The 26967-nt window shown below is 39.5% G+C and overlaps 1 protein-coding gene across 3 annotated transcripts in view; it reads right to left on the bottom strand.

Moving 5' to 3' along the window:
- Positions 1-26967, bottom strand: part of LOC149247113 (protein SEMI-ROLLED LEAF 2-like) — a 336900-nt gene that overhangs the window by 154292 nt on the left and 155641 nt on the right. For 2 of the 3 annotated variants that reach the window (XM_089458129.1, XM_089458130.1), the window contains exons 10-13: positions 25000-25283; positions 24428-24577; positions 22725-23138; positions 22220-22390 (exon numbers count right to left, since the gene is read on the bottom strand). In XM_089458129.1, the coding sequence (XP_089314255.1) occupies positions 22220-22390; positions 22725-23138; positions 24428-24577; positions 25000-25283 (1019 nt within the window). The remainder of the gene's footprint in view (positions 1-22219; positions 22391-22724; positions 23139-24427; positions 24578-24999; positions 25284-26967) is intronic. The other variant, XM_089458131.1, reaches the window with a different exon arrangement.

The raw sequence follows: 26967 nt of genomic DNA on the forward strand, positions 1-26967 counted from the left end.
GGAAGAGGTGGGGAGACATCGAGTTGTATTCAAGAGGACTACATACTAGGGGCAGGATCCTTGAGGTGCCCAAACTCTTGGATCACATCCGACTATAGGAACCTTTAACGACGGTAGCATGATGACAGGGGTCGGGTGGAGCAAAGTGTGGTGGAGTAGCAAGGCAGGGCTAGAGTGCAGCAATCTGAGGCAACGCAGTGGAGTTTGCAGCAGTGCGAGAGGCACAGAGGGGTCTGCAGTAGTGTAGTGGCAACAGAGGGAGCACAAGATAGCATTTGAGTTAGCTACAGCATCACGGGGCTTCCAATCTGACCGAGATGTTAGTATTTGGGAGAAGATCAGTTACTTAATTCTCGGTAACTGAGTTGCAGTGCAACAGTTAGCAGTGGCAATGCTATGGGCAGCATGATGTAGCATGTTGAGAGGGAGCTATAGTACAGATGTAGCAGTGGCAGTGGCAGTGTCATGGGCAGCAGTACAAGAAGCAGCAGTGCAAAGGATGTGAGGCAACAGGACAAGCATCAAAACAGGTACTGATGTGGAGGATAGTGTGATGTTTCTATGGTGAAGCATTACTAGAGCACATTCCTCGCTAAGAGGGAGTGTTGATTTTTGGTAACATCGGATGTGCTCTAACCATGAAAATTGGTGGAAGGCGCATGAGATCTCCAACACCCAAAAATGGTTTGGGGAAATTCTACCCGAATGGAGAGATATTAAAATAATTAATATTTTTAACGGGGTTCCAAAGTATAAACTTAAGAAAATTAAAATATTAATGTGTATTAATATAATATGGGTGAGAAAGTTCTAAATGACGAGGATCAAGCCAAATCTAATCTTAGTCGTTGATTACGAATTTAATCTTGGTTGTTGAAGACTCAACAGCAAAAGTATAAGAGGAGGCTTGAGGGTCAATTGGAGATACACCAAGTTGATTAAGAATTCGATTTTTTCGAGGCAGGGTTTGCTGAGAGATCAAGTTAATGATCTGTTGCAGCAAGGGGCAGTTCAGTAGAAGGCCGAGAATACATATCAGAGAGGCAGATAAACTGTCAGAGAGACAGCGCAAAGCCTAGGAAGGTTGACGCAGAGGCTGAGGCCAGCGCAGAAGACGCATTGGGCCAAGAGGTTAATGCACAGGCAGCAGAGGCTGAGGCCAAAAGACGCATTGGGCCAAGAGGTTAACGAAAAGGCAGCAAAGGTTGTGCAGAGGCCAGCAGAGCTGACGTTGGGTTGAAGAGGTAGCACTAAGGAATTTTCGTGGGGCAAACTGGGAGCTGAGAGGCAGACGCAGAGCCATAGAGGGTGACGCAGTACCTGGATGGCGATGCAGTTCTAGAGAGAAGCTTGGAGCAGCTTTCGTTGTCCAGCTAAGGAACTGTCGAAGTTGTTGTGGGATCAATCATCTAGTTGCTGATCAGCCAGAATATCTATCTCCGAGGAGAGGTACTTCTGCCAAGGAAATTCTCTGAAGGGTGAGCCATTTCTGGCACCCTAGTTGTATTCAGAAAACTGCATAATAATAAAACCCTCATATCTATTGCACCAATTTTCCTACATTGGGTTTTTTCAGGGATGATTGTCCAAAAATAACGATGTCCCTTGTGTGTTTGTCTCAGTTATTTCAGTTGTTGATATGTATATGTGTTAAGGTTGCATCTGTGTTTATTTCAGCATTTATATTTATAAATAACTTGTTAATGGAAAGAACAAGTAGGAGATAATAAACTAGATAATGCAGTAACGATTTCTGACGTGTTAGAGTTAGAAATTTCAACACTTCAATCTGCAAACATGAGTTTCTCTATACTTCGAATCCCAATGGTAATTCTATAAAGACTTCTTCATCTATGGTACCATTCAAGAATGTTGTTTTGACATCCATTTGATGTACCTTCCATCCCATTGATGCTGCTAGAGATATCAAAGATTGAATCGTGGTATACCTTGTTATCGGAGCAAAGGTCTCTTCATAGTCAATGTCTTCTTCCTGATAGAAGCCTCGAGCCACGAATCTAGCCTTGAATTTATCTATGCTTCCATCTGCAGCACACTTGATCTTACACAGCCACTTAGAGGTTACCACTAATTTATTTTCCGGTTTTAGGACAATTTCCCAATCATAATAGATTGGTATTCCTCATTCATTTCATTCTTCCATTCTTGGAGTTTGGTTGCTTCCTCGAAAGTAGAAGGTTCATCTTCAATGAGCTTCGACATGTATGCCACATATCCTGAGTATCTTTTTGGTTTCCTGCTCTCCTGAATCTTCCTCTTGCAGTGTGACCTTTTCTTCTTGAAGTGTAGAAGTTAACCAGTTAGGTCTCTTTCTTCTTTCCGAGAGAGATATCAGTTCACTAGGACCTTCTTCTTCATGATGAGAGGCTTCTTCTTCCTTATTAACTTATTCCTCAAACATAGGAAGATCCTTCTCATCAGAATCGGATGGGAGATCTTTGGATTTCTTGAAGGCAATGCTCCCATAAAAAATTACATCTCTACTTACTTCTATTTGATGTCCTTCCTTTATCTAGATCCTGTAAGCCTTGGAAGAGTTGCTATATCCAACGAATATTCCTTTCTTGCTTGCGGGATCTAGCTTCTTTCTTTTGTCCTTGGGAATGTGAATATATACAAGACACCCAAATATCTGAAGATGATCAATATTTGGTTTCTTCCCAGTGAAGACTTCTTCTGGAGTTATATTGCCAAGTGATCTGTGAGGACTTCTATTTTGGATGTATACTGCAGTCTTCGTTGCTTCTCCCCATAGAAATTTCGGTAGATCTTGATCATGGAGCATAGCCTTGACACTTTCTTCTATGGCTTTATTCTTTTGTTCAGCTACTCCATTCTACTCAGGATGGTATGGAACTATAAGCTCCCTCTCAATCCCAGCCTCCTTGCAGAAAGCAATGAGTTCTTTGGAAGTATACTCTCCTCCATTATCTGGCCTTAGAATCTTTATCTTTCTTTCTGTAAGATTTTCCACCTCTGCCTTGAATTCTTGAAATTTTATGAATACTTCGTCAAGTAAATAAACCCAAGTTTTCCTCAAATCATCATCAATGAAAGTAACATAATATAGATGATCTCCAAGTGATTTAGACATGGGACCACATACATCAGAGTGGATGAGATCTAGAATCTCTTGAGCTCTAGATGTACTATGTGCAAATGGTTTCTTCGCATTGTTTCCCAGAGCACAGCGTTTGCAGACTCCTTCATGGTCTTCTATGAGATTTGGTATCCCATTTACAATGGAGTTTAGAGTTGGCAAGATCTTGAAAAGAATATGGCCCAATCTTCTATGCCAAAGTTCACACAGACTTATCTCAATGTGGACAAGTGCTTGACTTAGAGGGGATGAGAGTCTGTAGAGTCTTCCTTCTCAAACTCTAATCGTTCTAGCTTTTTCAATGCTAGAATCTTTAGCCCAAACCACTACTTAACCATCTATAAAAGCAACTCTATCTCCTTTTTCTTCTAATGATGATATAGAAATAAGATTTTTGCACAAACTTGGAACATATAGAATGTTGTTGAGATGAATGTTACCTCCTCCTTCCAACTCAATTCATGTAGATCCAATGCCTTTTACCGAATAGCCCTTGTTGTCACCAAGCTCCACAGAGTATAAGGACTTCCCTTTGGATAGGGTTTTGAGTTGTTTTTGATGTCCAGCCATGTGTCTTGAAGCTCCACTATCTATCACCCATATCTTTTCATCTTGGAATGTTCCAGTGAGGGCTGAGAACAATACTTCATTCTATGAAGTTTGGGATCTTTGGAAGGGAAGAGACTATTCCATACTGCCTTGAAACTTTGCTTCATGAGACTTGCTAATGATGAACACTACTTTTCAAGCCTCTTCATAACAGAGTTGACCTTCTTCATGCCTTGTGCGAACCATAGCTCTGATACCATGTAGAAGAATCTAAGACAAAATGACATTAATGATTCTTCTAACTATGATAACTGCTTGTGATGTCTTTTTACTTATTAGGATTATCTTCTTATTATTATTATTATAGTGTGTTCTTCAATCATCAAATAGCTACCAAAACAAGAAGATCAACAAGATACAAGTACACAAGATGTAGGCTCCAAGCCAAGGAAAAACCTCTCCTCTTGAGAGGAAAACCCTTCAATCTCTTCTTATAGATTCTTTATTGATGAATACCAAGACCCTTGACAACCACTGGAGCCCTTCCAAGACCAAGATCAGCTTCTCACTAATGTGCTTGCCTTACTTCTTTTCAAACACAGCAGAATCTCTTCCGGAAACACTACTTCGACATCCAGCCACAGCTTTTCGGCCCTAACTGCAGATCTGCAACTTTGACCCCCCCGGCAGCAGCTACTAATTCACACGTGTGGACAAGAATTGCTTCTTCTTTGCCTCCAGCTGCCTCACTTAGCCTAATTTGTCTTCTAGATCTAGAAGCCGACTTTGTTGGCCCGTCCTTCAGCCCTTTGTTGGAATTTCTAAGTTTAACTCGTTAGAAATTCTTCCTGTACTATCTGATTTATTTCTTCCTACTTGTTCAATTACTTAACAAGTTATTTACTATGTAAACACTGAAAATAAATACAAGTACAGTATCAACATCTACAGATCATCAACTGAAAGTAAACAAGCACACAAGTGACACCATTATTTTTGGACCAATGTCCCTTGAAAAACCCAATGCAGGAAAATCGGTGCAGCTATTCAAAGCGTTTTATTACTATGCAATTTTCATAATGCAACTAGGGTGCCAAAAATGGCTCACCCAACAAAGAATGCCCTCGGCAGTAGTACCTCTCCTGGGAGACAAATATTTCGGTTGATTAATCACTGGATGAACGATCCCACAGCAACAATTGCAACTTCTGCTGCTCTGAGTCACTCTGATAGGGACTACGTCACCCTATTTGGCTCACCAGCTCCCAGTCTGTCACACGAAATCCTCCAGTGCTACCTCTAGACCCTGCATCAACTCTACTAGCCTCTGCATCAGTTTCTGGAGCCTCTGCATCAGCCCCTAGACCCTCTATGTCTCACACGCTGGCCTCTCTGGCTCTGTGCAGCTCCTCGCTGCCTCTATGTAGCCTCCAGTTGCCTCTGCATCAACCTCACTAGGCTCTGCGCTGCCTCTCTGGTACCAACTCTGCCTCTCTGATATGTATTCACTGCCCCTCAGCTGCAACTCAGATCACTCAATCAATTTCCTCAGCAAACCTTGCCCCAGAAAATTGAATTCTTGATCTCTCTTGGTGTGTCCTCCAACTGACCCTCAAGCCTCCTCTTATACTTTTCTCGTTGGTCCATCACTCAATCGATTTCCTCAGCAAACCTTGCCCCAGAAAATTGAATTCTTGATCTCTCTTGGTGTGTCCTCCAACTGACCCTCAAGCCTCCTCTTATACTTTTCTCGTTGGTCCATCAACTACGGAGATTAAATCTCGAATCAACAGCTAAGATTAGATTTGTCTTGATCCATGACTTTTGGAACATTCTAACCCAGTTTTATATTAATACCCATTAATATTTTATTTTTCCTAAGTTTAGACTTAGGAACTCCATTAAAAATATTAATTATTTTAATATCTCCCAAACCAGTTAGAATCTGCCCAAACCATTTCTGAGTCTTGGAGATCTCATGTGCTTTAGCCTCTCCACCAATTTTCATGACTAGAGCACATCCAATTCTACCCCAAATCAACACCCTCTTCTTACAAGATTGAACCCTCACAATGAAACCCTAGCCAAGCAGCAAAAACCATACCGAAAAGTTGAAGAATTTCAACCTCCTCTTTCACACATGAAGAGAAAGAGAGAGAGAGGAACCTGAAACACTTCTCCTTCTTCTGCCTTCTTCGTTGCCATTTTTTGCTTCTTCCTTCGCATTAGAGAGCAATGAATTGTCTCCAAATGAGGTCGAATTGCCTCCTATATATAGGTCTTCTAGGGGTACGAATTTCAGCTTCTAGGTCGACTTGGTCTTGGAAGGCTTAGTAAACTACAAAAATAATCCTTTTTACAATTTACAAGATGCCCGATGGGGTCTTCAATTTATGACAATGTCCCTATTTGACTTCTTGACCTAGGACAACCAAAGAAGCATTTTCAATTAGTGCTTGACCTATAAAACAAATTTCTTGGGCAAGAAACCCAAGCTCAATAATAATAATAATAATCATTTTTCTTTCTTTTACAAAATACAAGACTCAAAAGTACATTTCATATTTATGAAGACCAAACCTAGTTACACTTTCTTCAACACAACGCACTTTCTTTGATTTTTATTCACATAAGGTGCACATTCACTCCACTTGGTTTATTTCATTCACTATTATACCGACTTGGAAATATGATCTCAACCACATTGAATTTAAAAAAGAATTTACCCTTACTATTGAGCGCTTACAGACATCTTAAGGGCAAGTTATTGTGCACTAATTGGTTGGATTGTTTATGTAGATTTATTAGCTTAATGACATTGTACAATGCAAGGGACACCCCCTTAAGACTGGAAAAACACCAGTCTGAATGGAGAAATATCCAAAGGAAATTCAGTTGGTTGTCTAGAGTTGTTATGCAGATCTGTTGGTGCAGATTTGTGTGATAACAACTAGTGAACAATAATCTACCAATAGAACTACGAAAAATAGAAAATCCTAAAAATCATCTTAACTTCAAAATTGGAAATAAAGCCAAAAAGAACGAGTGATCATTAAAATAGGACCAAGCCATCCATTTATAACTTGATTTCTAAGAAATTAGTTTTAGTACTCAATTTTGTTAGATAAATTCTATATTGCCGGATCCGACATCGGGAGGGTGAAGAATGGTGGTTCCGCGGATTTGAACAGTATGCAAATTCAGATCCGCCAAAAATACGTCTTAAATACGGATCCCTGCAGATTTGATGTTTTAGGAAACATTTAATCCAGGGACGAAACGGATCCCGAGCCATTTTGGCAAGTTGTCGGAACCACCGAAATGGGTTGATTGTCTGTCGCTTTAGGTTTACCGATTTTTTCGTTTTAGGTTTTAACTTTTAGCTTTATAAACATGTGGTCCCTCCCCTTTGTCGGCACTCACACAGAATATCCCCCTGCTTCACACAGTGATTGTTAAATATTCAACTGGGTCCCTGCTTCACACAGTGCTTGTTAAATATTCAACTGGGCCCTTGCTTCATATAGCAACGTAGTGTTTGGAACTGTGAGCACAGCGACAAAGCCGTCAAGGAAGCCGTTGCCGGTCGGGACAAAAACGTCGAGGAAGTCATCGCCAGTCGAGACAAAGCCATCGAGGAAGCCGTCAGTGAGTCGTTGCTGCCAGCCTGTGTTTTGAGAGTGCGAGGAACGCTCCACCAGGAACGCTCGGCCGAATCCTTCGTTGCGACTCAGCTGACAAAGGTTAAAGACTAATTTTAAATACATAGCAAATGTTAAATACTAATTTATTTTTTTCGAAGGTCGATTTTAAATACACGGCAAATGGTTGAATTTTTTTTTTTCCGAAGGTTTTTCAAGGCCCGATAATCGCTCTCCATTGTGCCATTTTTAAAAATAAATCTTTTTTTTGTTTTTCGAAGGCCCGATAGTCGCTCTCCATAGTGCCATTTAAAAAAAAAAACATAAAATTCCATTACTCTCCATTTGGCATTAGGCATTGTCGCATTTATAATTTTATTTATAAATTATAATCTTAGGGATTCACAATTTAATGTCATGTTTTGTTTGTATATATTCTTAGGGATTTATAATTTTATTGTTCTTTTTAAATATATTACAGAATACCCTTATGAAACATTCTATTATTTAGTCAATTTATAACTATTACAAGAAAGAAAGAAATTATTTTAACATCCACAAGGCTAAAGATCGTCTATGGGACATATTGCTTCTTCATCTGCTTGATGTATTCGGCCCTTTTTTTGTGAAGCTTCAAAATAAATACTCCCAGCTTCTCGACAAACCCCTAGCTAAATAGATTATCCCAAGAACTAGCTGCCAGCATATCTGCAAAACTTTCACTGTTTTCTTTGAAGGCCTCACATTCTAAAATGAAATGTTTTTATGTTTCCACCTTTCCGGAAGAAAAAAAAATGCGTACTCTTTCCTCCCCCACTTCCTTTGGCCTTTTCTAGTGCTCTCTTTCACAACGGAGTTTAATGAGAATTAGTCCTTAACTAAGCAATAATAATTTTGGCTCTCCAAGAGATATTGCCCTCTATATATGCTTTTGGTTGATGACTATTAATGGGATTAAACACTTCAATATAGTAATTTTTCTTTCTTCCTAGCTCCTGATCCCAAGTACGCTTGTGGAACTTTTCCATAACAAAAGCTTTTTATCTCTTTGTTGTTTATGGGACAAGTGTTCAAGCAAATACCCCATTTACTAAACCATTTGTTATTTTGTTGTATCCAAGTTTTTTTTTCTTGCACAATCTATCATTAAATACAACCTTAGGCCATCTACCCTCTTCCATTTGCTCATTTTTTTTAAATACGTTATCACTTGCACCAAAGGAATTGCTTCAATAGGCGCAGACCCTGTTTCACTTAACAAGATAGCTTAAGAAGCTGCACTTTTAATCTTAAAATTCTTTATAATCAAATGCTTCCGAATTTTCTCAATTTGTCTCCACCGCATGTCGGATGTACTGTTGGCCCATAGTTCACAACCATAGAGTGTTGATTTGGGGTAGCATCGGATGTGCTCTACACACGAAATTTTGTGGAGAGGTTGGGGCACATGATATCTCCAATACCCAGAAAGGGTTTGGGCAGATTCTAAACATATCAAGAGATAGTAAAATAATTAATATTTTTAATGGAGTCCTTAAGTCTAAACTTAGGGAAAATAAAATATTAATGTATATTAATATGAATCTGTGTTAGAATGGTCCAAAAGACATGGATCAAGCCAGATCTAATCTTAGCCGTTGATTAGGGACTTAATCTTGGTCGTTGAGATGTCAACAAGAAAAGTATAAGAGGAGGCTTGAGGGTCACTTGGAGGGTACACGAGATGATCAGTCACTCTATTCTCTAGAGCGGGGTTTGCTAAGAGAGATAGAATCAGTGATCGGGAGAGCAGCTGAGGGGCATTGAGTACAGAGAAACAGAGAAGGTAGAGATTGTGTCGGGAGAGCAGCGCAGCAGCGAAGGAGGGTGACGCAGGGCCAGCAAGGGCTCACGCAGGGCCATGCAGAGGTAGCCAACTGCTGTACAGAGCACCAGATGGGCCAGCGCAGCTGACATAGAGGCTCCCAGAGCTGACACAAGGCCTCCTGGGGCTGATGCAGGCCAAGAAAGGTTGACACAGGGCTAGCGTGAGACAGAGAGGGGCTGACACAGTCCAGTTTGCGGAAACGCTAGGGTTGCAAAGCAATTTTGTGTTGAGAAGCTACCGGAAGGATTTTCTGGGGTTTCAACCAGGAGATTTCTCTCAAACTGTGAAGTATAGCTGCTAAGGAAATTCTCTGTTGGGTAGGCCAGTTTCGGCACTCAGATTGTACTCTGATATTACTTAAAAAGAAAACCCTCAGATAGTTGCATCGGTTTTCCTGCATTGGATTTTTCCGGGGACATTGGTCAAAAAATAATGGTGTCATGTGGTGTGTTTGTTATTGTTTCTTTTAGTTGCTGATCTGGAATATGCTGAGAATGCACTAGTGTTTATTTTTAGTATTTACATTGTAAATAACTTGTTAAAGAAAAATAACAAGTAGGTAGAATAAATCAGAAAAAGTGCATGGAGGGTTTCTAAATTAAGAAAACTTAGAAACTTCAACATGGTATCAGAGCGTGATTGCAGATCACAGGACGACTAAAAGACATCAGCCGAGCAAAGCAATAGCAGCAGAAAACAGTTGTCCCGAGGTGACAGAAGTTGTTTCTAGCAGCACAGAAGCCAAGGAAGTGTGACGCAAAGCCAGCTAGAGCCACGCAAAAGAAACCGGGAATTGTGCAAAGCCTCAAAGAGGCCAGCGTTGCTGACGCAGAGGACCAGAGGGCTGACGTAGGGCATCCCAGGGCTAACACAGACCCATCTGAGGTGACGCAGAGCCAGCGTGGGGCAGAGAGGGGCTGACACAGTTCACCAAGAGGCAGTTGTTGGAGTCTAGAAGGCTGTAGGAATATTGCAGAGTGGAGCTGGTGAGGTATTGTAGTCAGAACAGTACCTGACAGAGCAGGGCCAGAGGAGTTGTTACTGAGGGTTTCTAGCCACGGAACCTGGATCAGCAGTGCAGTTGCACAAGACGATTAGAGTAGGAGGCATCTCGACAAGCAATAGAAGGATTTCCAGGATGGAAATCAGGACTCAGAGGGAGTCCAGAAAAGAACTTCAAGATGGGAAGTAGAGACTCAAGAGGAGTTGAACAGCGAACTTCCAGGAGGGAAGTAGAGGAGCGTCATGGCACTACACGGGGTAAGAGACCAGGATAGATTGGACGGAGCATCGAACTTCACAGTCTGGAAGGCCAGAATCTTATGAGTGCTTGACAGGAATCGTGTCAAGAACTTCACCTTGAAGGTTATAGCTATCCCAGTTGACCCCAATGATAACGACAAGTACGAAGAGGCGATGGCAAGGGCTAACTGCACTATCCTTGACAGGGTCAAGGATCATGTGGTACCACATATAGCCAAGAAGGAAACGGCAGTTGAGATGTGGGAGGCTCTCAAGAACCTGTACCAGCATACTTCTGTGCAGAAAAGAATGCTGCTCGAGGTCATATCAGATAAAGAAGGGTCAATCGATTGACATGTTCCTCGGAGGACTGAATGAGACCCGAGACTAGTTGACTGCTATAGGAGCGACGCTGGATTAGGAGCTTATGGTGAGGACAACCCTAAATGTTGTCTCAGAAGATTGGGAACCGCTTGTCCAGAGTATCCTGGGCAGAGGGACTCTCCTACCTTGGAACGAGATGTGGGCAGCTCTTCGCGAGGAAGAGATCAGACGGTAGTCGAAGACAGGGAGCAGCAGCAAAGGGATCAAAGTCAAGGAGGAGGCGGAGGATGTGGCCCTAGCATCTGAGCGAAAGCAGGAGAAGCGTAACAAGAAATATCTCTCCAATATCAAGTGCTTCCACTGTGGGGAGATGGGTCATTATGCGACCCAGTGCCCAAGGAAGAAGCGTAAGGGAGAATCTTCCGAGACTAAGGCAGCGCCAACGTGGGCAGAGAAGGAAGTTTTGACAAAGGATGATTGTGCCATGAGTGCACACGCACCACTTGAGCGAAAGTGGGGACACATCGAGTTGTAGTCAGGCGGACTACAGGCGATGAGGGGCAAGATCCTTTAGGTACCCAGCCTCTTGGATTAGACCTTGCTATGGGAGCCCCGACGAGGAGTAGCAAGACTAGTTGAGTGGGTAGAGACGAATGCGGATGGAGCGGCAGAGAGAGCTATAGTGCAGGAGTCCTGAGACAGCGCGAGGCTAGCAGGCTGCAGCAATGCGAGAGGCACATGAGTGTTGCACCAGTGCAGGACGGCACAAAGAGGTTGCAACGATGCGAGATGCAAGGAGTTGTTATCGCAGCGCAGAGGTCAAAGAGGGAGCACTTGTCAGCGGCAAAGGGAGCTTCAGCATTAGGAGGGTCTCTAGCCCAACAGGGAGGTCAGTTGGAGGATCAGTTACTTACTTCTTACTAACTGAGTTGCAGTGCAACAGTGGGTACTACGATGCAAAATGATGAGAGGAGGTGCAGTGCAGATGCAGTGTTGGGAGAAAGGACCAGTGGCAGCACGGATGCAGAGGGAGTTGTCATACAGATGCAGTAGTGGCAGTGGCAGTGGCAGTGGCAGAACCATGGGCAGCAGTACAGGAGGCAGCAATGCAGAGGATGGTGGGCAAGAAGGCCTAGCATCAGCACAGGTACCGGTGTCAGATGATTAGAGCATAGTTTTAAAAACCGCTCAGAAAAACCGGTAACCGGTCAAACCGGCTGGTTAGCTAGCTGGCCGGTCCGAACCGGCCTAAAAACCCGGTCAGACCCTTCATTTGCCCGATTGTTGGCCCTAACCGGTGAAAACCGGCCGGTTTTGTCCTAAACCGGCCGGTTTTGTCCTAAACCGGCCAGTTTTAGGCACAACCAACATAAAGTTAAAAAAACATGTTTTTGACTGTGTTTGAGGGGTTTTAGGGGGGGACTAAGGGTGTTTCAACCCTAACAATGTTGGCAATTAATGGTAATGTTAAATTCTTAAAGTAAAAGTGACATTTCCTTTAATTTTCATTTTCATCCTTTTACTTAAATTTTTAACATTACCATGAAATGACTCAGGATGTTTGAGAGTGGTTTCGACCTCATTGGATTTCATATGGAGAAACTAGAATTTTAGATTTCACTCAAAATTCAGCAGACTTAATGGTTTTCAGGATTTCATGGTTTGGGGGTAAACAATAAATGCAATTAGAGCTCCAAATGATAAGAAAAACTCCTGATCTAGATCCCATTGTGTTGGACGATATTGATCCAACATCAGAATGGGTGGAGGAGACTGAAGAACCTGTGTTTGAGGCTGATTTTGATATCGACATGGCTTTGGCGGGGGATGAAGCAGGTTATGTGGTGGCATCAGAACCAGGATCAATAGCGGCATCAAGGAAAGGCAAGGAACCAATGGAAGGCACTAGTCATGCAGGTCGACAAACTCGTGCTTCCATTAGGTCCACTTCTATTGTCATTGGTGGCATTGATACTGAGGTTGCAGATCAGGCTGAGGCATCCTCAGACTCTGAACCAGATCATGTCTATGTAGCTCCTGATGATGATCTTGTGTCTACTACTAGTAGTGGTAATGAACTTGATGATTGATCATGTGTATACTGTAGACTTGTAGTAGGCCAATGGCCTCATAGCTTGCAGCAATGTTTTTGGACTTTATAGGCCATTTAGAGCCTCATTTGTTATGTATTTTGCTATTTTGTTGATGATATGTATTGCACTCGGTGCCATTTTGATGTATTCACCTATACATGGTATATAAATGAGCAAACTTTGCATATTTTGTCTCTATTGGCTTGGAATCATGGTTTTACATCTTAAAAATAGTTTTGTTTCATTAAAAATTAATTATTTAATGTATTTTTTTAAAACCGGTTCGTTTAGACCAAACCAGTGCCGGTTAGACCGGTTCCGGTCGGTAAACCGGTTCATTAGGTGGACCGGTTCGGTCACCGGTTCCGGTTTTAAAAACATTGGATTAGAGTAGAACTCAGTGAGGAGTATTGCTAGAGCACAGTCCTCACTAAGAGGGAGTGTTGATTTGGGGTAGCATTGAATGTGCTCTAGCCACGAAATTTGGTGGAGAGGTTGGGACACATGAGATCTCCAATACCTAAAAGGGGTTTGGGCAGATTCTAAACAGATCAGGAGATATTAAAATAATTAAATATTTTTAATAGAGCCCCTAAGTCTAAACTTAAGGAAAATAAAATATTAATGTGTATTAATATGAATCTATGTTAGAATGGTCCAAAAGACATGGATCAAGCCAGAACTAATCTTAGCCGTTGATTAGGGACTTAATCTCAATTGTTGAGATGTTAACACGAAAAGTATAAGAGGAGGCTTGAGGGTCACATGGAGGGTACACCAGAGGATCAGTCATTCTATTCTCTAGAGCAGGGTTTGTTATGAGAGATAGGATCAATGATTGGGAAAGCAACTGAGGGGCATTATGTACAGAGAAACTGAAAAGACAGAGATTGTGCCGGGAGAGTAGCGCAACAACCAAGGAGGGTGACACAGAGCCAGCAAGGGCTCACGCAGGGCCACGCAAAGGCGGCTAAGTGTTGTGCTGAGCACCAAAGCCTCCCAGAGTTGACACAGGGCCTCCTGGGGCTGACGCAGGCCAAGAAAGGCTGACGCAACGCCAGCGTGAAACAGAGAGGGGCTAACGCAGTCCAGTTTGGGCAGATGCTGGGGTTGCAGAACAGTTTTGTACTGAGGAGATGCCGGAAGGATTTTCCGGGGTTTCAACCAGGAGATTTCTCTCAAACTATGAGGTATAGCTGCTAAAGAAATTTTGTATTGGGTAGGCCAGTTTCGGCACCCAAATTGTACTCTGATATTGCTTAATAAGAAAACCCTCAGATAGTTGCACCGGTTTTCCCGCATTGGGTTTTTCCGGGGACATTGGTCCAAAAATAATGGTGTCATGTGGTGTGTTTGTTCTTGTTTCTTTTAGTTGTTGATTTGTAATATGTTGAGCATGCACTGATGTTTATTTTCAGTATTTATATTGTAAATAACTTGTTAAAGAAAAATAACAGGTGGTAGGAATAAATCAGAAAATGTGCATGGAGGATTTCTAAAATTAAGAAACTTAGAAACTTCAACATAGAGAATCACCAAAATCACTAGAAGCCCAAAAAGAGTTTGAGTGGTTTTCCAGTGATCACTAGAAGTCAATTCTGAGGTATTTGTAATCCGCAACTTCTTCCAGAATGTTGCCTTCAAAGTAGAACTTATGCTGGTTATGTTTTCTTTTCTTAAAGAAGACCACTACTTTCATTTTGCTAATATTGACTTGCATCCCCACACTTATACAAAAATGCTCAAAGGATAGTAAGTGCTCTTGCAAACCAAGAGTTGATTTAGCAATCAGAATAAGGTCATCTGCATACAAAAGAAGCCTTATAACAAACTTGCCCAAATAGATACCATCACCCCCTTGTCAATTTAACCACTCCTCAAGCTTATCGATATATAAACCAAAAAGGGTACGAGACAGCGGGCAACCTTGCTTGACCCCGATATCGCCTCTAAAACTTTCAGAAATGCCTGCTGAAGTTCTAATTTTGACTTTCACATCTTCATACAACCTATGCACAGTTGCTCTCAAATGTTTAGGAACCCCAAGTTCCTCCATTCTGTGTCAAATTTTATCCCTAGTAACTGAATCAAACGCTTTTCTGAAATCAACAAAGCAACAAAAGACTTCTTCCTTTTTCTCCTAAACTTTTTCAATGATGTGCCTTAAAGTTATAGAATGATCAACCGTGGAATGTTTAGGTCTAAACCCTGCTTGCCCTTTAGCACGCTTATCTCTTTCTTCTGCCCACTTGCTAATTTTGTTTTCTAGCATGCTTCCAAATAGCTTTGCAAACAAAGGGTTTATCATGATGGCCCTATAATTGGAGGGATTATGAACATCACCGCTCTTGAAAAGAGGTATTGCGAGACTAGTTGTCCAATCTGTGGGGAGCCCTTGTTGTATGATTTTGTTGAATATTTTTGTAATGTGAGGTGCAAGAATGTGAGGTGCAAGAATCTTTGAGCGCCACTTTAAATATTCTGCTAGAGTTCAGCTAAGTCTTTTGCTTTTCCAACACCCAACTTCTTGATACCCATCTCTACCTCTTGTACCGTGAAGAGTTCAGTATCAGTGTTGACCAAGGGGGTAGGGTCAACCTTGGGAACCTGCTCATAGAGTTGTCTTGCATAGTCAAACCATTTAGAAGCTGTAATATTATTTCCAATTTGTATCTTTTTCGGTTGGAGCTCCTTCCAAAATAATTTGGGATTATTTTTCCCAAGGAAGATTAGTTCTTCCCTCCTTGAAACCATGAAATCAACCTTTTTCTTACTTAATAACTGCTTGTAAGCTTTGAGCTTTATGTTATCCTTGTTTGACTCTTTCCACATTCTCCTTGCCTTTTTGCATTCCTCATCAAACCAAACATTAACCGGAAAGCAATTTGTTTTAGACTTCCTAATTTTTGCTCTTTTGCACTTTGCAAGTGCACATTAAATTAAATGTGTTAATTCATGACTATGAAGGTTGTGAATTGTAATTTTCTCCTTCTCGAAAAGCCTCTCTAGCGTCATTTTGAAGGTATTACAATTTTTTGGGGTCAAAATAATTCTGCCTTGTGGGAGATTTTGTTTGACACGCTGAATTTTTTACTCTAATTGTTTCTTTACAATCCAAGAGAAACATAAATAAATTGGCTTGTGATCTAATTTCAAGTCCCATAGCTGATCTCCAATCAAAACTTCCTCCATTTTCTCACAGAAACCATGCAAGCAAATTACATAATCTACCACACTTGCTCCATTGTAAGTATTGCAAGTGAAATTATCGGACTTCGCCCATCTATTCAAGCCATTACAAATGACTAAATCAAAGGCCCCACATATAATAAGCAATTGTTCACCAATGAGATTGCAGCCCTTGTCCTCTGAAATTCTTTCCCACTGATGATTACTCTCTTCTGTAACCTAAATAGGGTCACAATCATCTTTACAACAAAGAATGTTAGCTTGCTCAATTACAGTCCTAGCATTGAAATCACCCACTATAAGGACTTCACCTAGCTGCGAATATGTTGCAATATCCGCTTTTAAGGCTGCAAATGGATCTTTGTGGTCAAGCCCTCTACCTTTGTAAATTTTTTAAACCTGCGGCGCAAAATGGCATGCTGCAATTTTGATGTGGTTTCCATTTTCTAATATTTTAAACCAAATGAATTGCTTATTTGAGTCTTCTTTTTCTAACTGAATGAGATGACCTTCTTTCTCCCTTACTAAAACCATGATACCCCCGTGCCCTTTGCCATTCCCCGCTGCCTTGTTCCACACTGCCATCTTCTAGTATCCTTCAAACAGAGGTGTCTTGCACCCTTCATGTTCATGTGTTTCTATGAGGCAAATTATGTCTCTATCTTCCGCAATAGGCCCTAACCCAGGTCCTTGTCTCCATGGGTAACCTCTACAATTCCAACAAACTAATCTTAAGGAAACCTGAGTATGACTTGATTGTTATTTATTTTGACATTCAAGACTCACATTTGAGTCTTTGTCCCTGCTTTCCCATACTGACCTTGCTTTCTGATTTCCTGTTGAAGAGTTTGTTGCCTCTTCTTTATTACCATCTTGTAGCTTTGTCTTGGAAGGAGGTCCAAATCGTGTTATCACAGCTTTGCCTTTCTAAATCCATGCTCTCTGGCCTTCATCTCTTGTTGCCCTAACCTTTAAAATTTCCTCCTTTCTTTCCTCCTATTGTTTTACAATTAAATCTTCTTCTAGGAAAAAACGTGAACCCCTCAAGGGATCTTTCTTGCTTAGAATGTTATATTTATCACGCAAGCTAGGCATAATGACTTTTATGGGCTTGGCTCTCTCCCTGTTAAACTTACCCACCCTCCATGCTTGGCATATTTGTCCTTGCCATAGCAACTTGTCTTTCAAGAAGTCTCTTGCAAGGTCAAAAGTACATTCATTTTTCCCATAGTCTTTCACCCCTTTAATAATTATATTTGTTGCCCTATTTTGTCTTTCTTTGCCTTCATTATCTTGCATGTTGTCAACCTGAATATTTGTTTCTCCTTCCTTATTAGAAGAATTGCTAATAACTTGAGCCCAACTTTTGGAAACTTTGGTGGAATCTCCTTTCGTTTCTTCCCTTGCATTCTCTTCATGGTTGTTTATTTGGGAAATCATTTTCCCTTTATGCTAGGATGATTTCACATTCACCACCTCTGTACTTTCCACTACATATTTTCTTTATGTTTTGCACATCCGCCTTCATGCGTTGCCATTCTGTCTTCCCTATCAGGAGAGCTTCCTGTAGCAATGCCACTTGTTCTTTTAAAACTTTATTGCTTTCTGCTAAAGCCTTGTTCTCAGTTGTTATTATATGAATTTTATGATCTATTTCCTGCCCTTTAGCTTCTAAAACCTCCAACCTTTGTTTTGCATTTAACAATTCTTTCACATAAAGATCAAATGACCAGGTATATATTACAGAAAATGGTCGATTTATAACTATTCCCTTTATATATATATATATATATATATATATATATATATATATATATATATATATTATTGTTCTCTCTTATAATATATATTATATATCTTTATAAAGTTATAAACTTATATTTCATATTTACAGCAAATGGTATATATTACAGCAAATGGTTGATTTATAACTATTCTCCTTTATATATATATATATATATATATATATATATATTATTGTTCTCTCTTATAATATATATTATATATCTTTATAAACTTATAAACTTATATTTCATGTGTCATCTTTAGCATGTATATCATATATGTTATATAATTAATAGTTATAAAGTGTCTATTATTTAATTCCCCTTTCCAATTTTTTATGTTTTTCTTCAATAAAATTTGTTTTTAAATTTTAATGTATTTAATAAATTCATTGTGTATTTTAATTTTTAATTGTTTATTGATAATATATTATAATTTGAATTTTATATGCAGTAACCTATACCATTATCATTATGGAACCATCATAGCATGAGCATAGTTAAGGGGAAATCATCAAAAGAGACCCAAAATCTCCCTATGGCAGTATGTGGAGATTATTGGAAAAAACCGGAGGTGGTTCGTTTAAATGGAAGTGCAATGAATGCCAAGATATAAAAAATGGCTCATATACTAAAGTGAAGGCCCATCTCACTGGTCAAACTAACACAAGGGTGCAAGTATGCACCGGGCCAAAAGATGCGAATGGCAAACCTAGCCAAGGTTTGAGTCCTAGAAAAATGAAATTCTATGCATCTTTACAAGAAGCTGCTGATAGGAAGCTTGCTAAAGGAAAACATCTTGTGCAAAGCTCTACAACTAGGCCTCCACTGCCATCTAGTCCTGCTGCCACAACTAACAAAAGGCCCACTCTAGGCCCTCTTGAAACATGTTTCAATAATCAAGGCAGAGACATAACTGATGAACATGTAGCTCATTGCATCTATGAAAATGTGCTAGCATTCAATTTGGTGCGTTACCCTTATTGGCAACAAATGATTAAGGCAGTTAATGAAGCACCAAAAGTGTACAAAAGCACTGGATATGAAAAAGTCTACACTACTTTGTTGGCATCAGAGAGGCAATCCATGGATAGATAGCTACAGGCAATCTAGGATAAGGGTGTCCATCATTTCTGATGGATGGAGAGACCAAGAAACTGCACATTAATTAATGTTGTTGCAGTATGCCCCCAAGAGGCAATGTTTTTTAAGGTTGTTGATTGCAACAGAATAGAGAAAGATGCATCTTTCATATCCACAATTCTTATTGATGCAATAAAGTGTGGGGCCACATAATGTTGTCCAAGTCATTACGGACAATGCACAGGTTTGTAAAGCTGTAAGTTTGATTGTGGAGGGTCGATATGATCACATCTTTTGGACTCCATGTGCAGTACATTCATTAAACCTTATGCTTGCCAAGATTCGTGAGATTGAATGGATTAATGAAATATATGTAGCATCAAAAGAAATCCAAATGTTCATAATAAATCATTCAATGTCCCAAGCCATTTATCGGGGTTTTGCAAAGTTGGAGCTACTGAAGGTACTTTTTTTTAATCAATATTATTTGTATTGGAAATTCTTATTTTTAATTACAAATTTATATATGGTTTCTCATTTGAGATTTGACTTTTTGAAACTTGTAGCTTGTTGAAACTCGTTTTGCCTCCCACACTCTTGTGATAAAGAGACTTGTGGAGGTGAGATAAGCACTACATAGTACAAGCAATAGTCATTGACCCTCTTTGGGAATCATGGAGGACTTCCACTTCTGATAGAGGGCAAAAAATCAAGTCCATCATTCTTGATAATGCATGGTGGGACAAGGTCCAATACCTTCTATGATTCACTGAACCAATCTTGACCTTGATCAGGGCATTTGATACAGATACACCTTGCTTGGGGGAAGTTTATGAAAACATTGATAGTATGTTGGAGAGGATAAGGGAAATTATCAGGGCAAGTGAAAATGACCCTTATCAAACATTCTATTATTTAGTTAAGGACATAGTTACAGAAAGGTGGAACAAAATGACCACACCATTACACCTTTTGGCATATGCATTGCACCCTAAATAGTAAATACTATCATTCTAAAATTTTGTCTTTACCTAGTAGAACAGCACCAAACAATGATTCTGAAGTGGTACAAGGATACAAGACAGCTTCGAGGAAAATTTATAGAGATATGGGAGTTGCAATGGAAGTCTGCCAAGAATTTGAAAGGTTTGTAAAGTCTACTGGTAGCTTTTCAGATCCAATAGCTATGGATGATCGAGGGCATCTTGATCCTATTACTTGGTGGGACTTCCATGGTGGGGATAGCATTCATCTCTCTACTCTAGTCACCAGGTTGTTATCATAGGTTGCTAGTTCCTCATCAGCTAAGAGGAATTGGAGTACATATGGCTTCATCCATTCAGTGAAGCAAAACAAGATGGGAGCGGCAAAGGCTGAGGATCTTGTTTATGTTCATTCCAACCTTCGTCTTCTATCACATGTTGAACCAGAGTATAAAAAAGATCCGAGCAGGATGTGGGATGTGGAGCCTGAGATCTCTGACTTGAACCTGACACTGAATGCCATGACTCACCTCAACCTACTTGAGGATATTGTTCCACCACCAATCCGGCCTACTGATGCAACTTCCTACATTCCAGGACCCGATCATTTATTCATGATGGAGAGTTGCAATATGCAGAAGATATAGATCCATTTGAGGATATGTAAATGTATTTACTATTATCATTTACGATATATGATCCTTTTTGCTACTTTGTATAAGAGAGGATGGATCATTTCAGTGTTTCAATCTTCATATTTATCATTCAGTGTTCTAAAAGTGTTTGATGGTTTCATGGAGTATTTGATTTTTTCGCTGTAAAGTGCTTTTTAAAAATTAAAAAATATTATTATATTTTATTGTTTTTGTGTACGTGACAAATCCTTGCTTTATCCGGATCTTGGATTTTCAAAAAACTAGCAGATCCGAATCTGGATCCATATCCGTATCCTGGTAACATAGGATAAATTCGATTTTTTGTTTTAGTGACCGAAATACTTGCTAAAATGATTGATATGCCAGCCACAATAGTGAAAATGTCCACTGAAACATGTTGAAGAGTGTAACTAGTGTCAGTTTTCATAATTATATTTGAGTCATTATGAAATGTATTTGTCAAAAGAAAAGAAAAGGAAAATTTATTATTAAAGAAGTTGACTTAATAAAGCATGGATTTCATGCTTGGGTCAATTGTTTATAGGTCAAAGCCTCCATTGCAGGCTTATAGGGTTTATGTCAAGTGTCCTTGTCCATATCATAATGTAAAGAACCCTTCTTGGGATTGATTTGTCAAGAAAGAAAAATATTTTATTGTAAAATAGGTCTTCTAGGCCTCCTCCACCAAGTCGGCCTCAAATTGGACAAGTCAGCCTAAACAGAGGGGCAAAAACTCCTATATAAAGGCAGCAACTCGACCTCATTTGTCACTCACACACAAGTTCGATCTACAACTTCTAGGGCCAGAAAAAGTGTGAATCTCAAGGAAAGAAGAGGAAAGGGCTAGCGAAGGAGATCTCTCAAGCATAAGAAGTCGAAATTTTCTCTCTTTCACACGTGTGACCCTGTGAAGCTGCTGGAGGGGCCGAAAACTGCAGAGCTGAAGCTGGGCCGAAATTTTGTAGCTGGGGGTCGAATTCTGTAGCTGGGAAGTCAAATTTCTGGATTATTGCTGGGTTGAAGCTGCTAGGATAAAAAGAGACTACTAAATCATCTTGGAAAGCTGACTTGGTGGACGAGGAAGGTTTGTTGGTTTAAGATCTTAGTCTATCCCACTTTGAATCTACTAAAGAAAGAGTTTCTAACTGGGTTTTCTCCTACATAGGGGTTTTAGACCTAGCTGAGTGCCTACTTCTGGTCTCCCTGATCTTCATGTTTTTGCTTTTGATGATTGCTTGATGAGAAGAACATAAAAGAAGAACATAAAAACTTTAATAAGAATATAATAATATTGGAAGTAATTATCAATATAAGAAAATCTTTCGGCCATTATGATTTTCTAACAAAACAGACAATACAGCATTTCAAAAATATGAAATGCCACTTAAATGTTTTAGTCGTGTTTCAAAGACATTTCATACAAGGAAACATTTCTGAAATTCCAAAATGAGTTTCCACCACCTTGGGTTGGAGTTTCCATTAAAATAGAAGTGAAAGGAAGAACAGGAAAAAAACATTGAACAATTGCAAAGCAGAAAAGGCAAACCATCCATGTATAAGAATCATACACAATAATGTTTTCACTAACAATGTCATCCTGACAATGTCTTGGACAGAAGCTAGTCCAAACAACATAATGCAAGATGTGACATTTTGTTAATACCAAAAGCAGACATCACAAACACACCATGGCTTTTAGAATTGCCACCTTCATTCGTGAAAAGAACAATGTTAGACTGAAAGTATGAGCAATTGCTTCAAAGTTTGAAGGGATGTTATCAGGTAAATTGGCTTGAATCCAAAGTGCAGAAAGTAATTGAGCAGCCTGATCACCACTGAGCTTCACTGCACTCATTTCCTGTATGAAATGGAAGAAAAAAGTTAGCTATAAACCCAATAACATATATGCACATCTGTTAATCCATAACCAAAATAACTTTTGAATATATGTCTTCATTTCAAGGGAAACAACTTATCAACAAAATTATTTCTTCCATAACAAGAAAATCAGAAAAAGAATCATAGCACAATCTTCAACAAACAAATCAAGAAAAATATAAATGCATGATTTTGGAAATTAAAATCAATTAGAGCATCAACGGGATAGCAAAATTTCAAAATGGTTAGCTGTGGTACCACTTATTCATAATGAATTCAAAGAAAATAGAAACCTACATATTGCATTCACTTACAGTCTCAATTGGGCTAAGAGAGATTGTTCGCATATCAGGGAAACTACGGTTCATGGTATAAAACCTTGTGGGGCTTTTACGAATACCATCCTGCCTCCATTCTTCCTCAATGCCATCCCTTTCCTTTATTTCATCAGATGCCTCACTGCCATTTTTCTCTTCTTGTAAGCCTACCTTTTCCTTTCTTAGCTTTTCAAAAAGTGCAGCTGCAGAAGAAAATGCTGATGTGGGCTTGGAAAGTGGTCTCTTTGACTCATACTGAAAGACTGATTGGACTTGTTGACATTCAGATCTTGGAGAAACAGATGATGGTACAAGGATAACAGCGAAAATTTGATGAGCTGTTACACGTGTTTGAACATCAGGATGCAACATGGCCTGTAAAAGTTGGTGGAAAAGAGCATCTGGAAAACCCTGAACAATAAAAAGGAAATCAGAACATGTTTATAACTTTTCAACATGTAAACTCAGAAAATATGCCCTGTGCTTTTCTCTAAACAGAACCTGTCATGCAAAATTTCTGACTAACTTTTTAACGTGTAAACTAAGAAAGGAATTCCCATGCTCTTCTCTAAATAGAACCTGTCATTTAGAAAATTTATCACTGGAAATTACAAAAATGGTCACTCATAAAGTGAATAGAAATTCTATAATATCTATCCTCAAGAGCTTTTACAAATACGGTCACCCCAGGCCAGCCATCCAAAACCATCCTCACTAGAGAATGGGTTCAACCACCACCCTTAATTAGATAGAACATAATATTACAGCAGATCATCCTGACAAACAAATCACACAAGTCTGGTATATATCTACAGATTAGGTCAACCACTGCTGAACAACATCAACAAAATTGCCAGAGAGCAATCATCCAGCAACAGATGAACTGATACTCTGGGATGCTGAAACTGAATAGATCTCAGAAAAACAACATTCCCAACACTGTCTAACTGCATTAAAACAATAGAAAATGGCATAATCAAGAGCTGACAACAGTAGGCAGGTACTCAAAAAGAATCATTATGGCGATCGATCCAAACCCATAATACAGGTAAGCCATGTCTAAAATTTATGGTGGCCAGTCTGCACTCATGTAAATTGAAAACAAAGTTGTGACTCAGACTCTGGAACAACTCAGCAAAGCCAAAGATTAAGAACATGACCCAGACTCACATAAAAATTGCCAAAAGTGCACAATTAGAGTATAACTCAGACTAGGTAAAAACTTCAAAAACTCAGCATAAAACTCTGCAAATAACAAACTCAAATTTACTTTACATTACATAAATGTCTGCCAAAATCTGTCATAACGATCAAACATAATCAAAACTGGTCAAAGTGGGCCAGTAATTTGGTCAAATTCACCAAATATTTGAAAGTTTGACCACATTTAACTGAGTTTGTCCCAAAGGATCAGACTAGGCTTGTTTTGCAGCAGAAACTAGTAGATTTTCAAAGTAATTGGTGCTAGTGCATTTCACAATCACAAACAGATTTTGCGTTTAAAAATGGATAGTAATAAGCTCGACAGAGAGTATTTAATGTAAAGGAAAACCAAGTATGGGAGAAAGTCAACTCCAAGCTAAATAGGATCAATAAAGTAGACTAAGATATTCACAATGGACAGAGAATGCAGCAGAGACACTATTCCATAACGTATTCTTAATCAACACAAGACCCAAACCATTAGAAAACTATCCTACCCGCTGTACATATGACTGATCTGATACAGAAGCTATTATCTGGGCAAGAATCAACATTGCTCCGATTGTGGCCCTTGCTGTAACTGGCACAACTGAAACCTTCTCCAATGTTGTGGCCATCATATCAAATACGGGTCCAGGATCTCCACCCTAATAGTCAAATGCCAAATCTGTCAGTCAATTCAGTAGAACAGCTACTGAGGCTAACACAAAAAAGAATGACGAAATCTCTATAAAATAAGAAACAAAGAAGAACATCTTTAGCAAAATAATATCATATCTAGCAACATAATATCGTACAGAAAATATTACATTTTACATAAATATTAAAAATACACCACTTTTAATCCAATTCTTTCCTTTCACTTCACTATGTAAAAGACATCAGTGCTATGAATAATTGCTTATTTACCAAAGACAGAAGAAAAAACACAGAAAACAAGCAACATCTATTACAGAAAAACTCTCAGACAATAATCAGTAAAACCATCACTGTTCTGTGAGGCAGCTGCATTCATCAAAACATTTTCAAAGAAAAGCTTATCCTCAGAAGTTTGAAATGACAAACATACCCTTTTCATGAGTTCCAATAAACATTCTTCAATGGCATTTTGGAGAGACATGTTCCAGCTAGCCTCCAGTGGACCCACAGCCTCCATTGTGGCCTGAAGACTTTTCCTTAAATGCCTAGACAGATCATTGATTGCACCAATTTCTGAAACTATGGCTTTTGATCTAGATTGCCTAGCCAAGATAGCAGCAATTTCAACTATATCAGTTTTCATCTGCGGCTGGTGTACTACATTTTTGTGATCGAGATGTCTGATGAGGACAGACAAGAGCAAATCATCATTTCCTGCAATACACAGAAACAAGAACTGTGAGAATTGGAAAAGTAAAATATTAATGTCCTACAAGCGCATGTAACTCTGAGAAATAGCCCTGCTTTTAGATCTACCAATCAAGGAATATTTTGATCCTGCACTTGCTTCCTGCAATGTTTGTCCTTGAAACTGTTGCAGTCAGCAATGTCATCTTTCATATGCTTAATATGCTGTAGTATTTTATATAGAATAGTACTCATGTAATGAAGTCACAGCCACAGGCCACAAGTTCTCAGTGGGCACCGCAACACAAGTAAACAAACTTATCACTAGTCCTAAATAATAAGAATCACACAGCAAAATTTTCACTCTTTATTCAGATCGCAGATGTTACAATGCCTCCAGACCTTGTTACATTTACACTATGCCAGGCCAGAAGTCGACACCCTTCATACAATTCTACTGACTCTATTACTGGTTGTCAGGAAACAGGCCCTTTCAATCACACTAACTCAACCATCACAACTGGAGACACCAATCATTCAACTTCCAGACACACAAACTACCAATCATCAAATCATATATGGACTGGGTGATATGGAACTTGTCAGTACCTTGACAGTGCTTTTGTGTGTCTTCCTATTAGCAGGATGAATTCAGATTACACAAGCAATTAGTTTATTAATCTGGCAAGGCACTCAGTGCAGTATACACAGAATAGTCAAAAATCAACTACTGCATGATCTAATCTACTTTTCACAAGATGTAAATAAAAAGCAATTCAAATTTAAATCTAAATTAAGACATAAATCTATGATAGTAAAAGGAAGCCACAGCATTCTCATTCTCAGCTTGGTTAATGGTACCCCTTATGTGAGAGTTACTTGGAACCATGGCCATAACTTAACATTCAGCTCTGTATACTCACCTTCGGTTGAGAACAGAGTGATTCTGCAACACTTTGATTCGGTAGCAAATACAATCTATGAAAAAATAAAATGAACAATACCCCATTCCTCAAAGAACATTGGTCCTCTTGCCTACTTCTTTTCTTGAATGTCCTACACATCCTCAAAGTGTATCGGATGCCAGATGATTACTCAATCCTCCATCCTTTCTACAAAATGAAGACAAGGATAATGTGTCTATCATGTGTCTTCATTTCCATTCATGGCCTTCACCTAGACTTGCGATTGTTAGTCCTAGTCTAGTGCACGACACATGAAATAGAAAAACACAATTGTCACTCCATTGTAATCACAAGTGATCTAATTCAAACTCCCTCTTGATCAGGGACCTGTCAGAGCTCCCTCTTAGCTAGGGACTCTTCTATACATCAGCAACTTCTTCTTCATATGTCCTTCAGTTGTTTGATCAACTTCTTTCCTTGATGTCATGCAATTCAATCGAGTTTCTTTCTTCTAGGGCAACGACCATCGATCACTTTCCTTCTTATTTTGTCCTGCCATTCCTTTCTTCATGGAAAGTGGACTTCCTGGTATATATCTGGAACCTTCTTCATATGGCTAATTCTTTCTCTTCATGCTTATTTCAGGAGATTCCATCCATCACATGAATGTTGGATGTACTTGTACTTACAGATCTTGTTCTAGTAGTCCTGCATGAACTTCATCCAGATATTATTCAAGAAATCAAAGCATAGCATTAAATCAAATCGTACCTTTCGACATGGCTCTTTATCATGACATCTTTTCA

The sequence above is a fragment of the Pinus tabuliformis genome, chromosome 7 (assembly GCF_031772625.1).
Source record: "Pinus tabuliformis cultivar Carrire ecotype Pingquan chromosome 7, CPIR1, whole genome shotgun sequence".
Classification (NCBI taxonomy): Eukaryota; Viridiplantae; Streptophyta; class Pinopsida; order Pinales; family Pinaceae; genus Pinus; species Pinus tabuliformis.